The following is a 20,250-nucleotide window of genomic DNA, read 5'->3' as shown; positions in this document are numbered from 1 at the left end:
AGCTGCTCTGGCAACTCCTTAATTCTCCTCAAGGAAAGTTGGCACTCTAACAGTGTCTAAAGCCAAACAACTAATTTAGTTTAGTTTTACAGGCAGCCTGACCTTCGGCTCTGGAAGGACCTCTTTCTTCCAAAAGAAGAGCTTATGCACACATAATGAGTCAATGTTATGTGCACGAGTGAAGTTTCCAAATGCATCCAGAAGGAAGGATGCTAAACCATGCTGAGTTAAATTATACCAAACCCCATTCTAAGTGTCTTACATACATTAACTCCTTCAATCCTCATAACAACCCTAGAGATTGGTGCTATTGTGTCCATTTTTCAGATGAGGAAACTGAGGCACAGAGAGACAGAGTAACCTGCCCAAGGTCATACAGCTGAGTGGTGGCTATCCTTGTGTTTCTGTCTGTCTATCTTTTCCCCCTGCTCTGCCTTTTACTCTGGTGACTATTTTGATAATCACTCTTGAATTAGGACCATTAGGGTCTTACACCAGGCCACAGAAAGTATCGCAATTCATTTTCATCTCTTCTCGGAGATACCAGACTGCTTGAGGATATTGCTTCTTGGTGGCAGATGTCATGAGACTAAGGTACGGCTAGTTATCAGCAAAGTTTGAAGTATAAATTTTGCTTTGGAGATGAGGGGTTTCAAACTTTGTATCATGAAGCTTTTCACACATTCAGAAAAATAGAAAGAGTAGCAACAATTGTGACCATGTTGCCAATATTTGTTTAATCTGCATCTATGTATTTTTGCCTTGAACCATTTTAAAGTTAACTACAATCATCAAGAGACTTTACTCCGAAATATTTTAGCTTATCACAAAATGCAGACGTTCTCCAATATTATCATCAGTCTCATATCTGACCAAGTTCACAGTAATTCTCTAATATCATTTAACACCCAGTCCGCTGTCTCGTATCTTCAGAGTGTCTTTATCTCTCCTGAGAGAAGGCAATGCTTCTGCTTCCTCAATCCAGTTTCTCCAGACCCAGTGCCCTTAATCCAGCTAAATTCTCCCTTCCACAAGACCCTGCTGAATTCTAGCGATAGCAATTCCAGTCTCCTGTCAGAATCTCTCAAGGTACACGGCAAGTGGTCTGACCCTGAGTACAGAGAGGAACAGGCAGTGCGGACAAGTCCATTAGACATCACCACGGCAAACAGCTTACATTTAAGGAAAGATTGTAAGCCATCAATTTGAAATTAGGAATTTGATAAATATCCCTAGGGATTGTTAAGTAGTCTTAAACTCCTCGAACCTAAAATATGCACGGAAGGGCTGATATCAATCCATCCTATTCAAAGTAGCAGATTGGTGATGTGTGTGAGAAAAGGAGAGGAGAGAAAGCACCTCTATAGAGAATACTGAAGGTGGAAAATATGGAACCGTTATGAGCCTAGTGTGGTTGATCACAGACTGTGTTGTTCTGAGTGGTCATGGGAGCCTGGAGTTGCAGAACAAGGCTTGCTTATATTAGACCCCGGCCGTAGCCAATTTCCAGTGTACTCCTCCAGTTCCTCCAATAGAAGCCGCTGTCTCTGCTCAGGCGTGGAATGGGTAGGGGTCTGTTGCATCCATCTTTTATCTGAATACAAAGTTTCTTTTCTCTTCCATCAGCTAATAGTTATGATTACTCCTGATCATTCTCTGTGATAAACAAGAAGCTTTTCTGCTTCCTCTGACTGGGTGACGAGAAGAATTGTCCAATAGTGGTGAAGATCAGAGGACTTTCCCACTGCAGGAAACAGATGGGCGCAGGGCCACCAGCTCCCTCACCGCTTTGCATCTATCTCAGAAAGGAGGAGAAAAATTCTTGGCAGAAAGCAGAGTCCAAGGCAGAGGTTTTAAGGGATATCAGATGGAGAAGTGAGCGGGATCCTTGTCATCAGCTCCAACTAGTCCCACACCAGGGACCTGTCTTTCACCCATTACGTCATTTATTTATTCATGTTAATGTCAGGCAGCGCTGTAAGTCCTGTGGATGCCATGGTGATCAAGACAGGATGTGTAGAGTTTACATTCCCAATGAGAGGTGAGTTAATAAATTGAAATATAAATAAATTTTAAAGCTTTAGGGAGTGATAGTGATATGTGATAAAAATAAAAAGCTGCAATGGGGTAGAGTGCATTGGGACTTGGCGAGTGCTATTTTACACACAGGGTCAAGGAAGGCCTCTCCAAGAGATGACAAGTAAATTGAAACCTGAAGAGGGAGAAGAACTCCCCTTCAGAATCCTCTGAGGAGAGAACATTCCAGAACCCAGGTTATCTCTAGTCAGAGGGCAGTTCTGCCACCACAGCATTTTTCCTCTCCTGTCTACACTTCTGACATGGGTTTTATGGAGAAGTAACTCTCTCTAGATGACCTTTGGAGTCTGACTCAGAATTCTTCCCTGCTCCCTTCTTTCATTTCTGCATTTTCACACTCTTTAGCAGTGTTCCTTTGAATAAATCAATGTCTAAAACGTCACACACACGTGCGTGCATGCACACACACACACACACACACAGAAGAACTTGAGTTAGAACAGACAGAAAAGGTAGCAAGTATTGATTATCCTTCCCATCCAGGGCACGGCATTTATATTTTCACTTCTACCCACCACTGCACATAAGTGATCATTCTTTGTTTGAGGGAAACTGAACCTCTGTAGACGGCGCGCCCAGCTGGCTTCCATCCAGGGATTGCAGGCTGTTCAGAGGACAAGACCAAGCGTGTTGACAGAACCATAACAGACCAGGTCAGACAGTTACCTGGCAGGCACTATCTACTTCCTACTCTTCACAGACATCACCAGTCCACCTGCGGCTGTCCCCCTCTGGGGCCTGACATGATGATTTATCTACTTTAAAAGCCAAACTCATAAAACAGATAATTAGACGTATTTAATTTTTAAAGCTACTTCCACTCTAATGTTAGAAAAAATTTCTCCTCGGCTTCCAGTGGTGCTGTCAACATATAAATGCTTCAGGAGACATTTTAGGAGGCTGTTTATTACATGTCATAGGTATACCTGGTGAGGGAAGAAATGAAGGACTCAATGAAATTCTCGGGGCCTTTTTCCAGGGAAAGTCTGGAAGAAATGATCATCTTATAAGGAATAATGTGTCAGAATCTATAATAGCGTTTTTATTCAGTTTGGGGCCATTCTAACAACAACAAAGTGACACAGACAAATGAGAGGAGTGCGTGGTCTGAGTCGCGCCTTAGAAGCCTCTTCAGGAGCCAAAGTCACGTGGCTACTCAGGTCTGAAAAATCTATATTGGCATCTGCTTATATTTTCTCAAGCAGTTTGTTGCTAAATTTTTTTAAAGATTGGCACCTGGGCTAACAACTGTTGCCAATCTTTTCTTTTTTTTCTTCTTTATCTCCCGAAATCCCCCCCTGTGCATAGTTGTATATCTTAGTTGCAGGTCCTTCTAGTTGTGGGATGTGGGACCCCGCCTCAACATGGCCTGACGAGCGGTGCCATGTCCGCACCCAGGATCCGAACCCTGGGCCGCCGCAGCGGAGTGCGCGAACTTAACCACTCGGCCACGGAGCCGGCCCCTAAAATTTTTTTAAGTTAATTTCCTCTCAATATAAAAATATGGGAACATTATAGAAAATTTAGTTAAAATAGAGTAAAATGAGTATAATTCCACCACCCTAATAAAAGTTCATGAATCATTTCTCCCAACTCTTTATTTTGAAGAGTTTAAAATCTGCCAATATGTTGAAATGAGTAGTATCCACTCACGTAAAACACCACTCATGACATTTTGCTACATTCACTTTCTCTCTACATATATGTGCTTTTTCCCCACGAACTGTTTAAAAACAAGTTGCAGACATTATGACACTACTATCTCTAAATACTTCGGTGTGCATCTCCCAAGAACAATGACCCTGTCCTACAAAACTTCGATATCGTTTCACACCCAATAAATTTAATATTGATGACTATACAATCAAAATTCGGATGTTCTCAATTTCCCCAAATAGTGGTTGTCTTTTTGAAAATCTATGGTCCAATCAAGAATCACACATTCATTTAGTGTTTTTATCTATTTAGTCTCCTTTAATCTAAAACAATCCCCAAACTTATTTTTGTCCTTTATGATAATTGATAAATTTGAAAAGTCCACCAGCTTTCTTGGAGGTTTTAATAATTTAATCAATTTTCTTTCAGAGTTTTCAGTGCATAGGTTTAATTACAGAGTAATTACAATTTTGTAACCTGTTTTTTGTACTAAACATTATTAATCCTATAGCATAAGAATTTCCCATCTTTATCCATAGTCATAGCAACAGTTACCCTTGATAGATTTAAAACGTCCCATCAAAAAAATGCTTTCGAATTTATTTAATCACCTTCTAATGTTGGACATTTAGGTTCTTTTCTTTAAAATTATAAATAATATTGTCCATCTTCAGGAACCTCTTTATGCATACAACTTTGTCCTTTTTATTTTTTTAACATTCCTAATATATTTTTTCCAAATATAAATTGTTTTCTTAATATTAATTCATAGGATTTACCATTTTATTTTTTTAAGTTGCTTATGCATTTTAAAAAACAAAAAAAACCTTGAAATTAATTGTTGTTTAATTTTAATTTCTTTGCTTATAAAGATTTGCTATTGTTAAATAAATGAACAAATTAACATACAAAATTAATAAGAAGAAAAAAGGAACTTTCCATCACCACAAAGTTCTAATGTTGAGATTGACATATCAGGTTCCGATCTGAGTGTGAGCTGGTCAGCTTCATACACACAGAAACCTATGTATGAGATGAGACTGCTATATTCTCAAGCTTTACGCTCAATGCCCAATTCAGCCACAGGGTAATCTGGTCTATTAGACTGAGAACTTCTTTATGACAGGGACATGTCTTATTTCATCTGTATCCCCAGCAACCAGTGTTTGACACTTGTACACACTTGCTCTGCATTTGCTTTAAAGTGACACTTTAGCTGACTTCTATTATCTGTAGTAGATTTCAATCCTTCCATCTTCCAAAGCCAGAATCCCAAAATATATAGTCCATGGGATGCTCCAGCCATCTTTATTCCCGGACAGAGCTTCAGTTCTCAAGCCCTGTCTTTTGCCTACCAGCTTAAGCTGAGTTGGATTCCAAGAAAGGAAGGCAAGTTAAGATTCCTTCATCTCTTTTCTTTGCCTAAGCCAGAAGTCTTCTCTGGTTTCCTCTCCTTTGAGCCCATTGGGTTGTTTGAGATCTGCAGCCACAATAAGAGTCAACTGAACTGAACTGAACAGAACTTGACTGTCATGTCATACACACCCCCTCCCAAATTAAAAAATACACAACAGGCTCTGGCCACAAAGATCCTTCTCCATGACAGTGGCCCGAAAGGCTCTTGCCCATGTACTCATCCCCAAGAGAGCACTGTGTTAGTGAGAGCAATGAAGACTCTATGAGATGCTTCCTCATCTAGAACCCCACTGTAGTACTGTCTTGGACTTCCACTTACCACAAACACCATCCTAACCATTCCATCAACTCCTAGCTGATCTCCTTTCCTGCAAGCTCTGTCCTACCTCCACCCCATTTCCAATTCCATCCTCCAGGCTACTGTTGGAACACTCTCTTCTTCTTTCAAATATTGGTGAAATTCTCACAGTTCATCCTAACATCCAGAACCCCATATGTAGCATAAAATTCCCTTGGCAATCTGAGATTAACCTCCCAAGCTATCTCTTCCAGCAATCTTTCTTGTCTGCATGAACTCTTATTCACCAAACTCTTCAAACTTTTTCTTATTCTCTCCAAGCCCCCAGCCTTTCCACGGAATATGCCTTTCCCAATGCGGCACCCTCCACTTGCAATGTTCTTCGGTGCCTGTGCCCCCAATACCTGGGTGCCCAGGCAGGGAAATGTCTATAATTCACTGCTCAAAACAAAGTTCCATGTTCCTTCCAGTTAGAAATCTTTTCTGAGTTCCTCAGGCAAGATTTTTCATCCCTTCCTCCAAGCACAGTTTGTGATGGCACCTCCTGCCAGTGTTGGAATTCTTCATGCCTACTGTCCTTTCTGCTCCCTCTCTCTGTTCCAGCCATCCTGGCTTTGCGGGTGCCAGCCTTAGGGCTTTGCAGCTGCTATTCACTCTATGATCCAAGTATTTGCATGGCTTCGCTCTCATCTCTTTCAAGTCTCTACTCAGATGTCATCCTCTCTGAACCTTAACTGCCACCCTTCCTAGGACAACAACCTCATCCTAATCCCTCTCTTGCCCCTTGGTCAGCATTTTTCATAGTGTTTGGGATCACCTGACATCATCACAGAGTTTACCCGTGTTATTTGCAGGTTCCCTATTTGCAAACTCACCCACTCACTAAAATTGATTCAGATACTCCAAAACCAGGATTTGTGGCATTTTTGCAGTCATTTTCAGATCTATGCAGAGCAGTGAAATACTTGAGTCACTCGATGCACAGATTTTCAGCTGAAGTCAAATAAGGCGATGCTCTGCCTTCTTGTCTCAGCTCTCATAGGTAAACAAACATGCTTTTTGAAGTCTATTTCATACCTGTTTTGCATTTCTGTGCCTTTTGTTGGTGATTTTGCTGTTTAAAATAGCCCTCACACAGGCTGCTGCAGTCCTGTCTGGTGTTCTTAAGTTCAGGAAGGCTGGGACGTGCCTTACAGAAAAAAATGCATGTGTTCGAAAAGCTTCGTTCAGGCATGAGTTATAGTGCTGTTGGCCATGAGTACAGTGGTAACCATCGACAATATATATTAAATAAGGTGTCTTTAAAAAGAGACATACATAACTCACACGGTTATGTCTTGATTGGTTGATGAAAATGTTGTGGCCAGAGACTTACAGGAACCTAGCCCTGCATTTCCCCTAGGAGCCATGTCTCAGTGTTCACTAAGTCAGTGTTTGTAGCAACTTTACTGAAGATAACAACAATGAATAACAAGAATTGGCTGTGTTCACTCTTTTAAAAATGATCTCTCTCCCCTCAGTAGCGTGTGAACTCCATAAAAGCAAGGACTATATTGCACTGTAGCATGGCTATATCTCTCCTGCCTCAAACAGTGTCTGACACATAGCAGGTGCTCAATAAATGTGTCAGATTGCACAAACCAGGAGCTGTTCAAGGATAGAGACTATTTCCCCTACCTTTGTGCCACTAGTTTTTAAGCAAGCTACTAGCACACTGTGAACTCTTAGTAAGAGTTGAAGAAATGAATGACGGAGTGAATGAATGGACTGTGCATCTTCTACCCCAAAATAGCAAGGCCTGGATGTTAGCTAGGGCTTTTTATCCAGGAACACTAAGAACTACTCTGCGACTATTTTATCACTCTTGCCTTATGTGTACCGTTATCCTTAAGATAGACTTTGATGCACAGCTTCAATCTTGGATGCATCATTGCTCTGAATCCATAATATGCTTCAGAATGCTCGCATCCATAATATATTGAAATTGCAAAATACACAAAGGCTTTTCAATGCCCAGGCAAAGTGCATAACAAGAAAAAGTAGAAGTCTTTGATGCAGTAATTTAGAGCATCTTTTTTTCCCCACGGCAAAACATATACAGCCTCAATCAAATTACCCAGATTTAACTTGGCCAAGCTTAAAGATGTTTCAAAACAGAGACTTTGTCTATTTGCTTCAAATACATCTTCTAAGAATCATATAAACCTCTGCTTGATGCTTTACATCTTAAAGTACAAATTAGATTTTTTAAAGAAACACGAGAATGTTTACTGACTGTTTTCATGGCAGAATTAAAAATTGATTTCTCAATTTTAGCCAGGTTGTTTTGGATCTCCTTTGATGCAGATGGGGAGAAAAGAATGCTGTGGTTTAAAAGTTACAAACGAAATCTAAGGAGTTTTATAACAACAGTTAGCTTTATATACAATAGCACCAAGGGGGACACCGAGAAAAAAAATTTTTTTTAAAAGATTTGCACCTGAGCTAACAATTGTTGCCAATCTTCTTTTTTTTTCTTTCTGCTTTTTCTCCCCAAATCCCCCCAATACATAATTGTATATTTTAGTTGTGGGTCCTTCTAGTTGTGGCATGTGGGACGCCACCTCAACATGGCCTGATGAGTGGTGCCATGTCCGTGCCCAAGATCTGAACCAGCGAAACCCTGGGCTGCCATAGCAGAGCGCGCAAACTTAACCACGCAGCCACGGGGCCGGCCCCTCGAGAAAAGTTTTTTTAAAAGAGAGGATAAAGCCTAGAGTTCCCATGTATTTTTTGTGCTCTATTTTTCTCCTGAGATCCTCCTAGAGCTGACAATGACTTCAGAGAAAAGTCCCTTTATAATAAGTAATCCCTTTGATACATATTGAACACTCACTATGTATTACACACTTCCTAGGCACTAGGAAAAAATGGTTTCTTCCATCCTGACACTTTCAGTGTTAACTTTGCAGACACACATGAGAAATAAATGATTCACCCTGGTTGTGTTAAGTATGGCAAAAGGAAAGGAGAGAGGCCAGGAGAGAGCAGAGCAGGGACGCCTAACTTTTGAGAAGTGGGATCAGGAAAGGCCCTGGAGAAAGTGACTTTGGGAAGCTACAAAGGGAGCAAAGAGCTGGAGGTAACCAGTTAAGAATAAAAGGTAGCGGGTGGTGCAGCAGTTAAGTGCGCACGTTCTGTTTCTTGGCTGCCTGGGGTTCACTGGTTCGTATCCCAGGTGCGGACATGGCACCACTTGGCATGCCATGCTGTGGCAGGCGTCCCACATATAAAGTAGAGGAAGATGGGCATGGATGTTAGCTCAGGGCCAGTCTTCCTCAGCGAAAAGAGGAGGATTGGCAGCACTTAGCTCAGGGCTAATCTTCCGAAAAAGAAAAGAATAAAAGGTAGTTAACATTGTAGGGGGGAACAGCAGGTGTGAAGATTCAGCTTCAAAAGCATCGATGCTCCCCTGTGGCCTCTCAAATACCATTTCCTTAAGTTAGCGTTCAAGGCCTTTTACAAGAGCCTTCATTGGGAAGCTAAATACTGTAGGAATTATGTCCTGTTCAACACTCTGTTTCCAGTATCTTGAATTGAGTATGGCAGCATGCATATTTATTAAAGTGATTATCTCACCCCTCCTGCCCTGCCATCCTTGAGTTCCAGCACCTTCTGGCTCCCCTCCCTATGCACCTGGTTGGAAACAGTATGCTTTTATATTTCCCTGCCCTCTTCCTACAGCTTCTTGTTCTTCATCCAGATCAAATGCCCATTTCACTGAGAAGGCTTCCCAGGTGTAGTACAGTACATCGCTGTCCAAGACAAAGTTAATCAGCCCTTGTAAGATCTCTTTAAGCACTTATCACAGGTGCTGTAACCATGTCCCCCACTATAACAAGGACTACATTGGACTCATTTCTTTGTCCCTGGTAAGAATGAGACAAGCCCTTCACACGTTTTTTCTAGGGTTTCCTAGGCCGCTACTTCCCCATTCTCTTGAATTGGATTACCATTGTCTGCAAATATGGTAGACTGGTCCACAGAGTTGATACCCGACGATCCACTGAACTATCTCCTTCATCCAGTGTTGGTGAAGGAGGCCAATTTTCTTTGGGGTTTCCTCTCAATGTGAGTCTGGCCTATGATTTCATGCTTTATCCTTATCATGTCAAGTAGAGAAAAACCAAAGAAAGCCAACCCCTTGCTGATGGTACTTGGCAGCCCTATATAAATGTTAAATTACCTGAATATGCAATGAATGGGAAGTGAACAACGTGCAGACTTCCCATCCTGTTTTGCATGGTTGGCATGTGTTAGAGTGACCGGCATTTAATAGGTGTTAAACAATATTGTCTTAGATGGATGGTTGGATAAATGGACAGAGATTCAGATTTTGGAGTTTTTGCGACTGGATTAGTATTAATGGTGATTTGGAATCCTGACTGGTTTGACTGATTGATTGTCTTTTTCACTCTGGCCAAGTTCTTTGTGTCCAGAAGTCCAGTTAACTAACACAAGGGCAAATAGTCTAATGTTCTTCTGTTAGATTGTTATGGCGGGGAGGGGAGAGGGTGAGCGAGATGTGGAAAAGTCTGAATTGCTTTAGTTCGGAGTTGAACCTGCATAAGTGTGAATGCCTCACGTTTTGGTAATCACGTTCTTCATTCTTGTCTGGTTTTGCATCTTTTTGGCTGAGCAATATGCTACTCTTGGATGCAAGTCAATTAAAAAAAAGATTTAGGAGAAATCATTACAAAATAATTTTTTTTGTTTTACAAAATATAGGAAGTTTACTGGCATTTTTGAAATCCTGAATGAGAACTGACAGATGAAAGTGACATCTATTCTTTTGCCATAAAGTGATGGGTTAATGGCAATTTACCAATGAAACGAACAGGCAGGAAACAGGTCATTCACCACAGAAGTAATTACTAAAAGTATGTCCTTTTGTTTTAGTAACTGCAAACCATAATAGGAAGAATCCCTCCCACTGAAATACTTATAACTAAACAACAACTGTGAATGGTGGTCGGCAGGACAGCAGTGGTCAGTGGGGAGGGGGAAGCACAGATCACACTTGCAATGGGTTCACAGAAAAGTTCGTTTGGACAAAGTTTCATCAGGGAATAAACGAGTTATTCCAGAGTTTGGTAAGCTTTACAAATGAAAAAATTAACAGGCAGGATCAAGATGGAAGAAATAACCAAATATATTTCCAAAAGTATCTTCTTGTATAGTGCAAAGCCATCCACCAAAAAAAGGGAGGATGCTATATAATCAAACAAACTTGGAAAACAGTGCAAACAGTAGCACAGAGGTGCAAACCGACAGCCTCGAGACTGTCTGGCCTCTGATCTCTTTCCTTTGACTTGTTAAATGTTTTAATATGATTTTGAACCTTTTACTAAAAACAGGTATTCCTAATGCCTAGAATAGAGTCCAACACAAAATATGTCTCAATAAATAAAAAGGGAATTTTGAAATGAAACTTCAAATGAATGAAAAATTAAATTTTACATAAAAATACAGAAGTCCAACTCCTCTTCCAAAAAGTTTACTATCTCACAAAATTGAGGTACCAGCCCACAGTGATGATGCTGTTTAGATGGGGCAGGTGGTGTCTTATCCACCATGGTCCATACGGTTCCATAACATCTTACCCTTGACCCACGTCGCTTATTTATATTACATGCCCAGACCCTGAGGAAAATTCCCTCTTAAAGAATAACAAAGCACATAGTTATATTAAAGGCCTTGAGGAGTCCTACGCATGTCCACGTGCACATGTGAAAAAGGGTCTCAGGTACCTATCTAGAAATGAAATTTCTGAATCGATGATACGCATATTTTCAGCTTTTCTAGATATTTCTAAATGGCTCTCCCATGTGATTGTACCCATTTACATTCCTATCAGGGTGAGCTAAGAAATCCCATTTCTTCACAGCCTCACCAACACGTGGTATCAGTACACTTTTTATTGAGTAATGGTATGGGCATGAAATGCTATCTTATGCTTATTTTATTTTTTGCATTTTTCTAATTGATGAGGTTGAACTTTTTTCACTTGTTTGCTGTTCTTCATCTACAAATTACCTTTCAATATCTTTAATCTGTTTTTTAAAAGATTAGATTGTGTTTTATTCATTAATTTGTATAAGTTAAATATTTTTCAGATATCATTCCTTTGTCAGTTAAGTATATTGCAAATAATGTCTCCTAATCTATATCTTTGTCATTTAACTTTATAAGTGATGTTGTTTTTCAGATACCATTTACTCTAGCATTGTTTGTTATTGAAAACAGTTAGAAAGTTGGGTCCATCAATAAGAAAAGAGTTACAGAAATTTTCTGTTTATACAAGCAACTATGGTATAAAGTTTACTATGACATAGTAACTATGATTACCAAATCAACATAAAGAAATCTTAAATCCACAATGTTATATAAAAACAGGTTGCAAATGGATATGCACAGAATGATACCATTTTTGGATAATTTAAAAAACACAAAGCAATACTATCTGTAGTTTATGGGCAACATCACGTGCAGTGGCAGCACGAAATCATGCTGGGAAGGGCGCATCCCAGCATCAGAACGGTAGCTTCAGTGGGATGAGGTGGAGGGATGCAGGCGGGATGGGGAAGTGGGGAAGGCCTTCACTGGGTGGGTGGATGGAGGGGAGCTGAAGCAAAGACGTCAGTAGATTGACATGTGTTCTACTCCGGGCTGGGATATATTATTGTTTTTACCTTATGTGGCTGCTTGAATCACTTCATTTACACACTCATACATATATCCAGCTGTACACACACACATTTAATTTTTTCTAAAATAGCTCAGGAAAACACATGGCATAACGTCAATGAACTATTCCTGATTTTTTAAAAAATAAAGACATTTAATATGGGGTAAGGAAGACTCCTATTTTATTTATTCAGTATTTCCTATAATTCAATGTATCTTATCATATTCATGAGTTTTTTTTCTTTTCCATTTTTTTCCTCTTTTCTTAACTTCCTGTAATCTGGGTTGCAGGTGTTCCACAGAAAACGCTTTGAGAAATGAAATTTTTGTGGGACAAAAATTCTCAGAGAAAATTAAAGAGAAAACAACTAGTTGACTGAAGTTGACATCAAATAGAGTTTGATTTTGACAAAACACAAAGAATCAGTTAGAATGTCTGACCGCTTTTAAGAAGCGAAGGCACTTTAGTAATTCAGTGCCCGCAACACTGCCGCGTTGTAAACATCAGTTCTTCAAGGTCCCTTACTTTGGGAACTACTGACAAAGATAACTTTAAAAATCCAAGAGGGACCGTGCGTATAATCCTAGTATTCCTAAAACTTACAACTTTAAAGGGAAAAATTTTTTAGCTATTTTAAAATAAAAGTATATTTCCTTAGCAAGCATTTCACTGCACAACTATTTTGAACTAAGCAATTTTCTTTACTAGGCTATACACTACATTTCTATTCAAATAAATAGAATTATCAGACACGATAGGCACTTATTTTATTTACTCATAAGGCTGGAATGGTTTAAAAATAAACATAATATATCGGACATTGCTCTGAAAAATACCTAAATTGCCATTCTAGGACCTGCACAACTCCATGATCATTTTGCTGCAATGTCCTTAAGCTATTCTGCAGAGTAAGCATGCACTGAGGCTAATCATTTTTACAGAACTTTGTAATTTACAAAACATTTATGCATTAGGTTACCAGATGAGAAATTGGGATATTTCATACATTCACGCCATTAACAGCCCACAGGGTGACAATTATTCTACCCATTTTACAAAGGCCCAGAGAAGTTCCGTGTCATGGGACTGGTCTGGGTCACACTTCAAGTAAGCGATAGAGCTGAATCAGAATCTGAGTCAGGTGAGTTCAAATGCAGCATGATCTTCCCAGCATGAGATGGAGAGGAAGTATAGAGTCAAACGTCAGCCTAACTGAGGACCACTGGGCCCGCTGAGCCCCAGTGGGATCATAAACAGCATCTCAAGGCTATTCGAGAACTTAAGAAGATAAACCAGGTCAAGCATCAGTGAATTTTCATTATTATTATCATTTCTATTTTTAAAAACATAACTCCATTTTGCTTATAGTTTAATGCAAACCAATGCTCCGCTTTATAATTCAAGAATATTTTCAAACTGACATATTCTTTTGGCAAAGACTCTTCCTGTGTAATTGGGGTTTTAAAGAAACCTGTTTGGGGAATTTCAAATATGTTTTGCTTTTTTTCACAAGACAGTTATGCTTGTATAGAAAACAATTTTAATTAATCACACAATAGAGATAGTCTCAGATATTTAGGTGAGTATAAGCCTGCGAGTTTTTTGTTTGTTTATTCCTCCCTTTGTCCTGAGGATAATTAATATGTTGGTACTTGACAGGGCATGCTGTAACTATTTCTTGCAACTGTCAGCCAGGGTTTTCTAGCTATGACACTATAAATAGACTTCAGAGTAAAAAAACCATCTTAGAAAGTTTTCCTCCTTGTTCTCAAACCAAGCATATCATTGAAGACAATAAAGGCTGTGATAACAATGGGAACCTTCTTAGAAACCTCGGGCATTACTGAAGCCCTGCATTTACTGAGTGAGAATGCATCAAGACCAGTAGCATGGTCAGATTTGCCATGAGACCCTCAATTTCATGTAATTCTGTTTTTCCTCTAATTTTAGTTAATATATGCAATATGATTTAATTGAGGAATGAGTCTTCATATCAGAATTTGCTGAAGGAGAGTTCAAATTTTTAACCCAGACAAGAAGAGCAATCCTTCTGTATAGTGTACGTGTGCATATATGCATCTGTAACACGCTGGCTGCATTACTCAAAGTTCAGATACCAACTCTTTCTCTGTATATTATTGTGGCTTCTCCGTTCCTCTAAATTCACACATAAATCCCTACATAAGAGTTCTGGAAGAATTCTTGCTACTGGTTCCTGTTAAATGAACAATACTATTTAGAATCTAAGAACAGTAAGTAAAATAAGCCATTGGTAAATGCTACATGACAGTTACTTTTTGTCTAACAGAAGCTGATGCAAAACTACTAAGATTTAATGAGTAAAGAACATGTCACATGACAGCAATTGCACTGCTTGGTATTGAGAACTAGAACATAGAGTAGAGTTATACCCAGGGATCTTGGCACTTTTGTTTCCAGCATGAGGACAGAAAAGGGTCTGATTTGTTCATCAGCTGCTCATCGGTGCCTAGCCTTGTGTCTAGCATGTGGTAGGCAATTGACACGTGTACTGAATGAGTGAGTGTATGAGTGAGTGAAGGCGAGTCCTGAAATCACTGTACCAAATAGAAAAATAGTGTATTCTATATTTAAGGAAAAAAACACAAGTAGGTTGTGCTTGCTGAGACTCCTGGCAGATTGAAGTGAGCTTCAAACCTTGATGGAAATAGATCTGCAAATCACCATTTACAACTTACTGATGACAACAATATAAAAGTCAATCTACAGCAATTTGATTGTGTAAATCAGAACTGAAGAAGGCATGCTGGTTGACCTAATCTGTAGTCAACCTAAATTAATTCCAATGACCTAGGACAGACTTTTCCCAAGCAAAGGCCATTTATTATTAGAATGTCTTGGAGAAGATCACACAATGAAATAAACTGCAACATGGGGAGCCCTTTAAGCTTAGAGTTGGCTAATTAGGAAGCGTGCCATCCACTGATAAATTTACTAAGATTACAACCCATAAAGAGGGAGGCTGGAGACATTTCGGAATAGGGAACCCAGATGGTTTGAGAATTGCCAGGCACTGCAGATTTTAGGAGACAAAACCTTACAAACAGTCAGAGGACTCCAAGTGATTTGCATATCCCTCGGCAGAGTATTGGAGCATCGTCCCATCTTGACTTTGTACCCAGGTCATCTCAGATCTAATTCTGCTTCTACCTTTGCAAATAGGGTCATTGCCATAACTGACTCTTTCACGTTTTTCTTTCAGGCCCTGCTGCAAAAAAGAAGTATGTCAGTTATAATAACCTGGTTATCTAACGTGTTCCATTCCGTGGAACCACGGAGGAAGAAGACCCTCAGTTATCTCGTCACCTAACCTGGCATAGGACTCTTTTGGTCCTGCCCGCTATCCATCACTGGAGGAGCATCCCCAGCCAGGAGACCAATGTTAGAGGATCCAAGTGTCCTACACAGCTGCTTTATGAAATATTCTTACTTTATCTTGGCTTAATAAGTCACTGGCATCAGCACTGCCAACTCGGCTGCAATTTTGGACCTTCCCTTCCAAAGGGAGTGTTGAGACTCAAGTCCCACCCCGGCTCTTTGGAATGAACCGCTGAGAGCCTCAGTGAGCGTTTTGGGGCTGACCTGTCTTTCTACGTACGTACTTCCAGGCTGCAAGGTTTTGACATTTTCTGTACAGTTTGTGAGGACTTTTGCACTTTGCCATCCGATGTTGTACCTCGGTTCACTGTTTGCTTTTGAATGCCCTGTTTTCATAGAGCCCTATTCTCTCAGACAGTGGAATATTTGGGAACATTTTAAAACAATTCAAATTTTAAAAAGATTTTGGCAATCTAAAAAAAAAATTAAAACCACATATGTACATGACTGTATAATTATGATTATAATACCACTGCAAATCATGTTTTTTTTTAAGACAAAAAAGATGTTTAAAGACCAAAAACTGTGCTGAGAAAGTATGCCCTACCTATCGTCCATATATGATAGGTCACACGGAAGGATGGTATTGGCCGAACTGAATAGAGGTCTTGATTTTTGGAATGCATGCCAGTAATGTATTTTACAGTATATGTTAATAATTTATGTTCAATATTTGTATTTGTGTTCTCTTTTGTTATTTTAATTAGGGTATATGGATATTTTGCAATAATTTTAATAACGATTAAGCTATTTGAAGAAAAGAATATGGATTTTTCATGTCTTGAGGTTTTGTTCACGCCCCCCTATGACTGACCAGTGTGATAAGGACTTTAAAACAAAGCATGTATGTTTTTTACTGTTTGTAATAAGTACTTTCGTTAATCTTGCTGCTTATGTGCCAATTTAGTGGAAAAACACCCTTGCTGAAAAATTCCCCCTTTCCCTTCTCTTTCAACTCTGTGATATTGTCCAAGAATGTATCAATAAAATACTTTGGTTAACTTTTTTATTTCCTGTAATATTTTCAGTTGTTTATCCCCTTTTAGTTAAAGTTTATTTTATAAAATCTTAAGTGAGGGAACAATGCAGATAACCAAACTTGTGAAAGGAACAAGGCTTAGAGCACAACTAAGGCAGTATCTGAAATGCGTGTTATAAACCCAGGGGTGCTAAATTCTCTCGTAGAACAGGAGCCATCACAAAGCCCATGCATTTTGTTTCTTCACAAGTGAAGTTGAAACCCAACAACCCTCAACATTTACTCAGCAATGTATCTATCAAAAATAGCAAAAGTGCCAGAGGCAAGAGAAAATAAGGAAGAAACACTAGATTCAATAAGCAGCTGTATGGGAGCTAGTTAGTCAAAAGATTAACATCTCTGCACAGCTCAGCCAAATGACTTAAGTAAAGATAACTACTGTAAAGCATTTGTCTATATATGCCAACAAATATGGTGGCCATGCTGTTGGCAAGGTTAAGACTTGGGTTCCCCAAATTCAAAAGTAGGAAATACCCTCATGGATCAACTCACAGTAACTTGAGTGTCAAGAGCATGAAAGAGTGTCTATTTGCAGAGGGTGACATTGGGTCTTAGCACTCAGGACTGGACTTAAAATCCATTTAAATGGATTTGAATGACCCACTGATCTAATTGTGACTAATCTTCTGCTGTGAGTAATAAAACCCACCCCTGAAGAATCAAACCCTTTGGCGTCCACTAGCCTGTTCCTGCTCTCCCTCAGTCCCTTGGCCCAGGCAATGGGTGTGCAAAGACCAGAAAACTTATTTCTATATCAGACTGAGAAAAACTAATGCATCTCCTACTTTTGCCTATCCCTTAAACACTCTTTAAATAATAGATCATGGGGGAAAAATGAAGATTACAGCAGAAATGAGTTTTGGATTATCCACATTTTCAAATTGTGGAACCAAACAAGCTAGTATAAAACCTGGTCCCTCCTTTCCAGCTGTCTTTGGGGAAGTTACAGAAACATTCTGAATCCTCCATTTCCTCAACTGGTACCCATCTCATAGAATTAGGAGTACTCAGGGAGAAAATCCATGCAAAGGTCTTAGAATAGTGCTTGGCACTTGGTTAACCTGCCATATGTATTAGCTATCACAACCACCACTACTACTACTAGTGGCATCAGCACCATCATGATTGTTACATTGCATCTTAAAATAAAGTGTGCATGGGGCCAGCCCCGTGGCCGAGTGGTTAAGCTCCACACGCTCTGTTTTGGCGGCCCAGGTTCACAGGTTTGGATCCTGGGCACAGACCTACTCCACTCACCAGCCATGCTGTGGTGACACCCCACATACAAAATAGAGGAAGACTGGCACAGATGGTAGCTTAGGGCGAAGCTTCCTTACGAAAAAAAAAAAAAACATAAAAAATAAAGTGTGCAGTGCTTTCTCGTTCCAGACGTGGAAACAGAATCTGTAAAACAGCACATGGGCAAGCCGGGCTGCCTCTGGCCATGTAGTATAAATCATTTCTTTCACAAGAAGTTCCATAAGAGCTGTCCCAATTATTCAAATGTATAACCAAGGGTGCAGGGGAAACAACAAAAGCAATGCCATTTAGGATTGGAAAGAGCTACTGCCAAAGACCTTTGCTCTGCCGTTGGATCCTCGGGATAGAATTGGCATAACAGTGATCAGGATAATGACAAGGATAAAAGCTAAAGCTTCTATAGCACTACATACAAGGCACTATCATTTATATACATTACATACCATATATACCTTATGCATATTATATGCACTACAATGTATATATTATATACATGAACTTATTTAATCCTCAAAATGCAGTTCTAACCATTTTCCACAACCCCCATCACCAACGCAGTAGGTGAGTTAAAGTGGGTCTGTAGCCATAGGGCACACATATATGAAAGCATTACGCATAGCAGGCAGCATAATGAATGCCCCTCCCCTCCAACCACTCAGGTCTCCTTTCTCTTCCTCAAGTACCCCAAGCACATCCCCCTCTATTCTCTTGCCTCCCACTCTTTCCCCAAATATCTGCATGACTCCACTTCCTCCCACATTTCCAGTTTCTTCTTAACCATCATGATATCAGAGGTCTTTTGGGACCATGTCTGACAGGGCAGTCTCCTACCCCACAACACAGTGAACCCATTACCCTACTTTAGTTTTCCTTATAACAGTTATCATTATCTGACACTATGCATTTGGTTCCTTGTTTTTCAGTCCTTTCTGTAATAAAATCTAGGAGATAAGATATTCTCCATTTTTCTCACTGTAATATCCCAGCACTTGAACAGTGCCTGATGAGGAATAGGTACCCCATAAACATGTGTAGAGTAATCAGTGAAAGACAGAATGAATGAATGAAGTTCTAGAGAGACAAATATGGAAGGAGGGCTGGAGGAGCCTGTGCCAGTGGTTCTAGCAGGCTCTCTGTCAACAGGGACTGGAGCTGTTTCTTTAAGGACAGATAAGACTCAGGTAATGAAGAGGAAGAGAAATGAGAGATGTGAACACTTACACTCAGCCTCAGCAGTAAAGGAGAGAGCTACTTCTCTTGGATGGAGTTTCTTTTCATCAGATGGTGAAGCAGTCTTCTCAGGAAGTGAAGTGGGAACTTGATATGGATAGTTGTATATTCTAGATCAGAAACTCTCATCCGAAGGAAGAAGGGAGGAGACAAGAAGATGCTGTAGCAGGAAGGCACCAGATTCACACTCAGAGTGCTGAGCTCCACCACTTATCAGCTGTGGAGTCTCAGGCAATCTGGGCACCCCTGGGATCCTTCAGGGGTCATCTTTCCAGTGGGAACAGGACATGGATTCCAGTCTTTTCATGTATCAGGCCACACTGTGTGAACTTGTTCCAAAATATGAACTTGTTCCAGAATATTAATTTCATGATCAAAATATGTTAAGCAAGAGTGAACACAATAACCTAAAACAGTGTTGGAGGTGGGGCTGGGGCCCGAGTCAGGAAGGGGAATCACTTCTTCGCTGCCAACGTGACCAGCTCAGCCTAAGGCCTCCAGCAGTGCTTTTGGCAGCGTCTGTCTCACATGGACAAATCAATAGGCTCCGATAGCCTAAAGTCTCTCAATCCTTCTGCCAGTTGCTGCTGCTATATTATTTCTGATTTTACGTTTTTCCTCTATAAATTCCTTTTGTAAAATTTACTTGATCATGTCCTCTCTTGACAGTGTGTTTAGATCCTGATATTCACATCTATCCTCTACCCTTCCGACAGCCATGGTGGTGATAGGCCTTCTTTACCAGTCCTTAGCCATGGGAGTGATAACATTCTGGAAGATGATAGAGCCTAGGGGAGCGCCGCGGAGGATTCTGCCAGAGACCCATGGCTAGGCTGACTTTGGTGCGTTAATCAGCATCAGGTAGACATAGGTGGTCATTACTCTAGTTAGAAACCCCCAAAACCACAGACACACTCATCCTGTGTTATTTTTTCTTGCCCAATAAAAAAGAAGAAATGAGCCAAAGCAAAGAACATCAGTCATGCCTTGTCAAAATCAAAAATCATGCCTCTCCGCGGTGCTTCTCTGACTCTCCATCACATAGAGAAGTCAGACCAATGATGCTCTCAGTTCACAAACCGTGAATGGCTTCTGAGGCTGGCTTTTCTT

General features: G+C 40.1%; 1 protein-coding gene across 8 annotated transcripts in view; it reads left to right on the top strand.

Moving 5' to 3' along the window:
- Positions 1 to 16,620, top strand: part of GRM7 (glutamate metabotropic receptor 7) — an 828,681-nt gene extending 812,061 nt beyond the window's left edge. For all 8 annotated transcript variants that reach the window (XR_011427207.1, XR_011427209.1, XR_011427213.1 and 5 more), the window contains one exon: positions 15,436 to 16,620. Coding sequence is in view for 1 of the 8 variants with exons in the window: in XM_014731447.3 (XP_014586933.2) it covers positions 15,436 to 15,485 (50 nt within the window). In the remaining 7 variants the exon portion in view is untranslated. The remainder of the gene's footprint in view (positions 1 to 15,435) is intronic.
- Positions 16,621 to 20,250: the final 3,630 nt, after the last annotated feature.

This window comes from Equus caballus, chromosome 16 (genome assembly GCF_041296265.1).
Source record: "Equus caballus isolate H_3958 breed thoroughbred chromosome 16, TB-T2T, whole genome shotgun sequence".
NCBI classification, from domain to species: Eukaryota; Metazoa; Chordata; class Mammalia; order Perissodactyla; family Equidae; genus Equus; species Equus caballus.
This window is presented reverse-complemented; position numbering and strand designations above follow the sequence as displayed.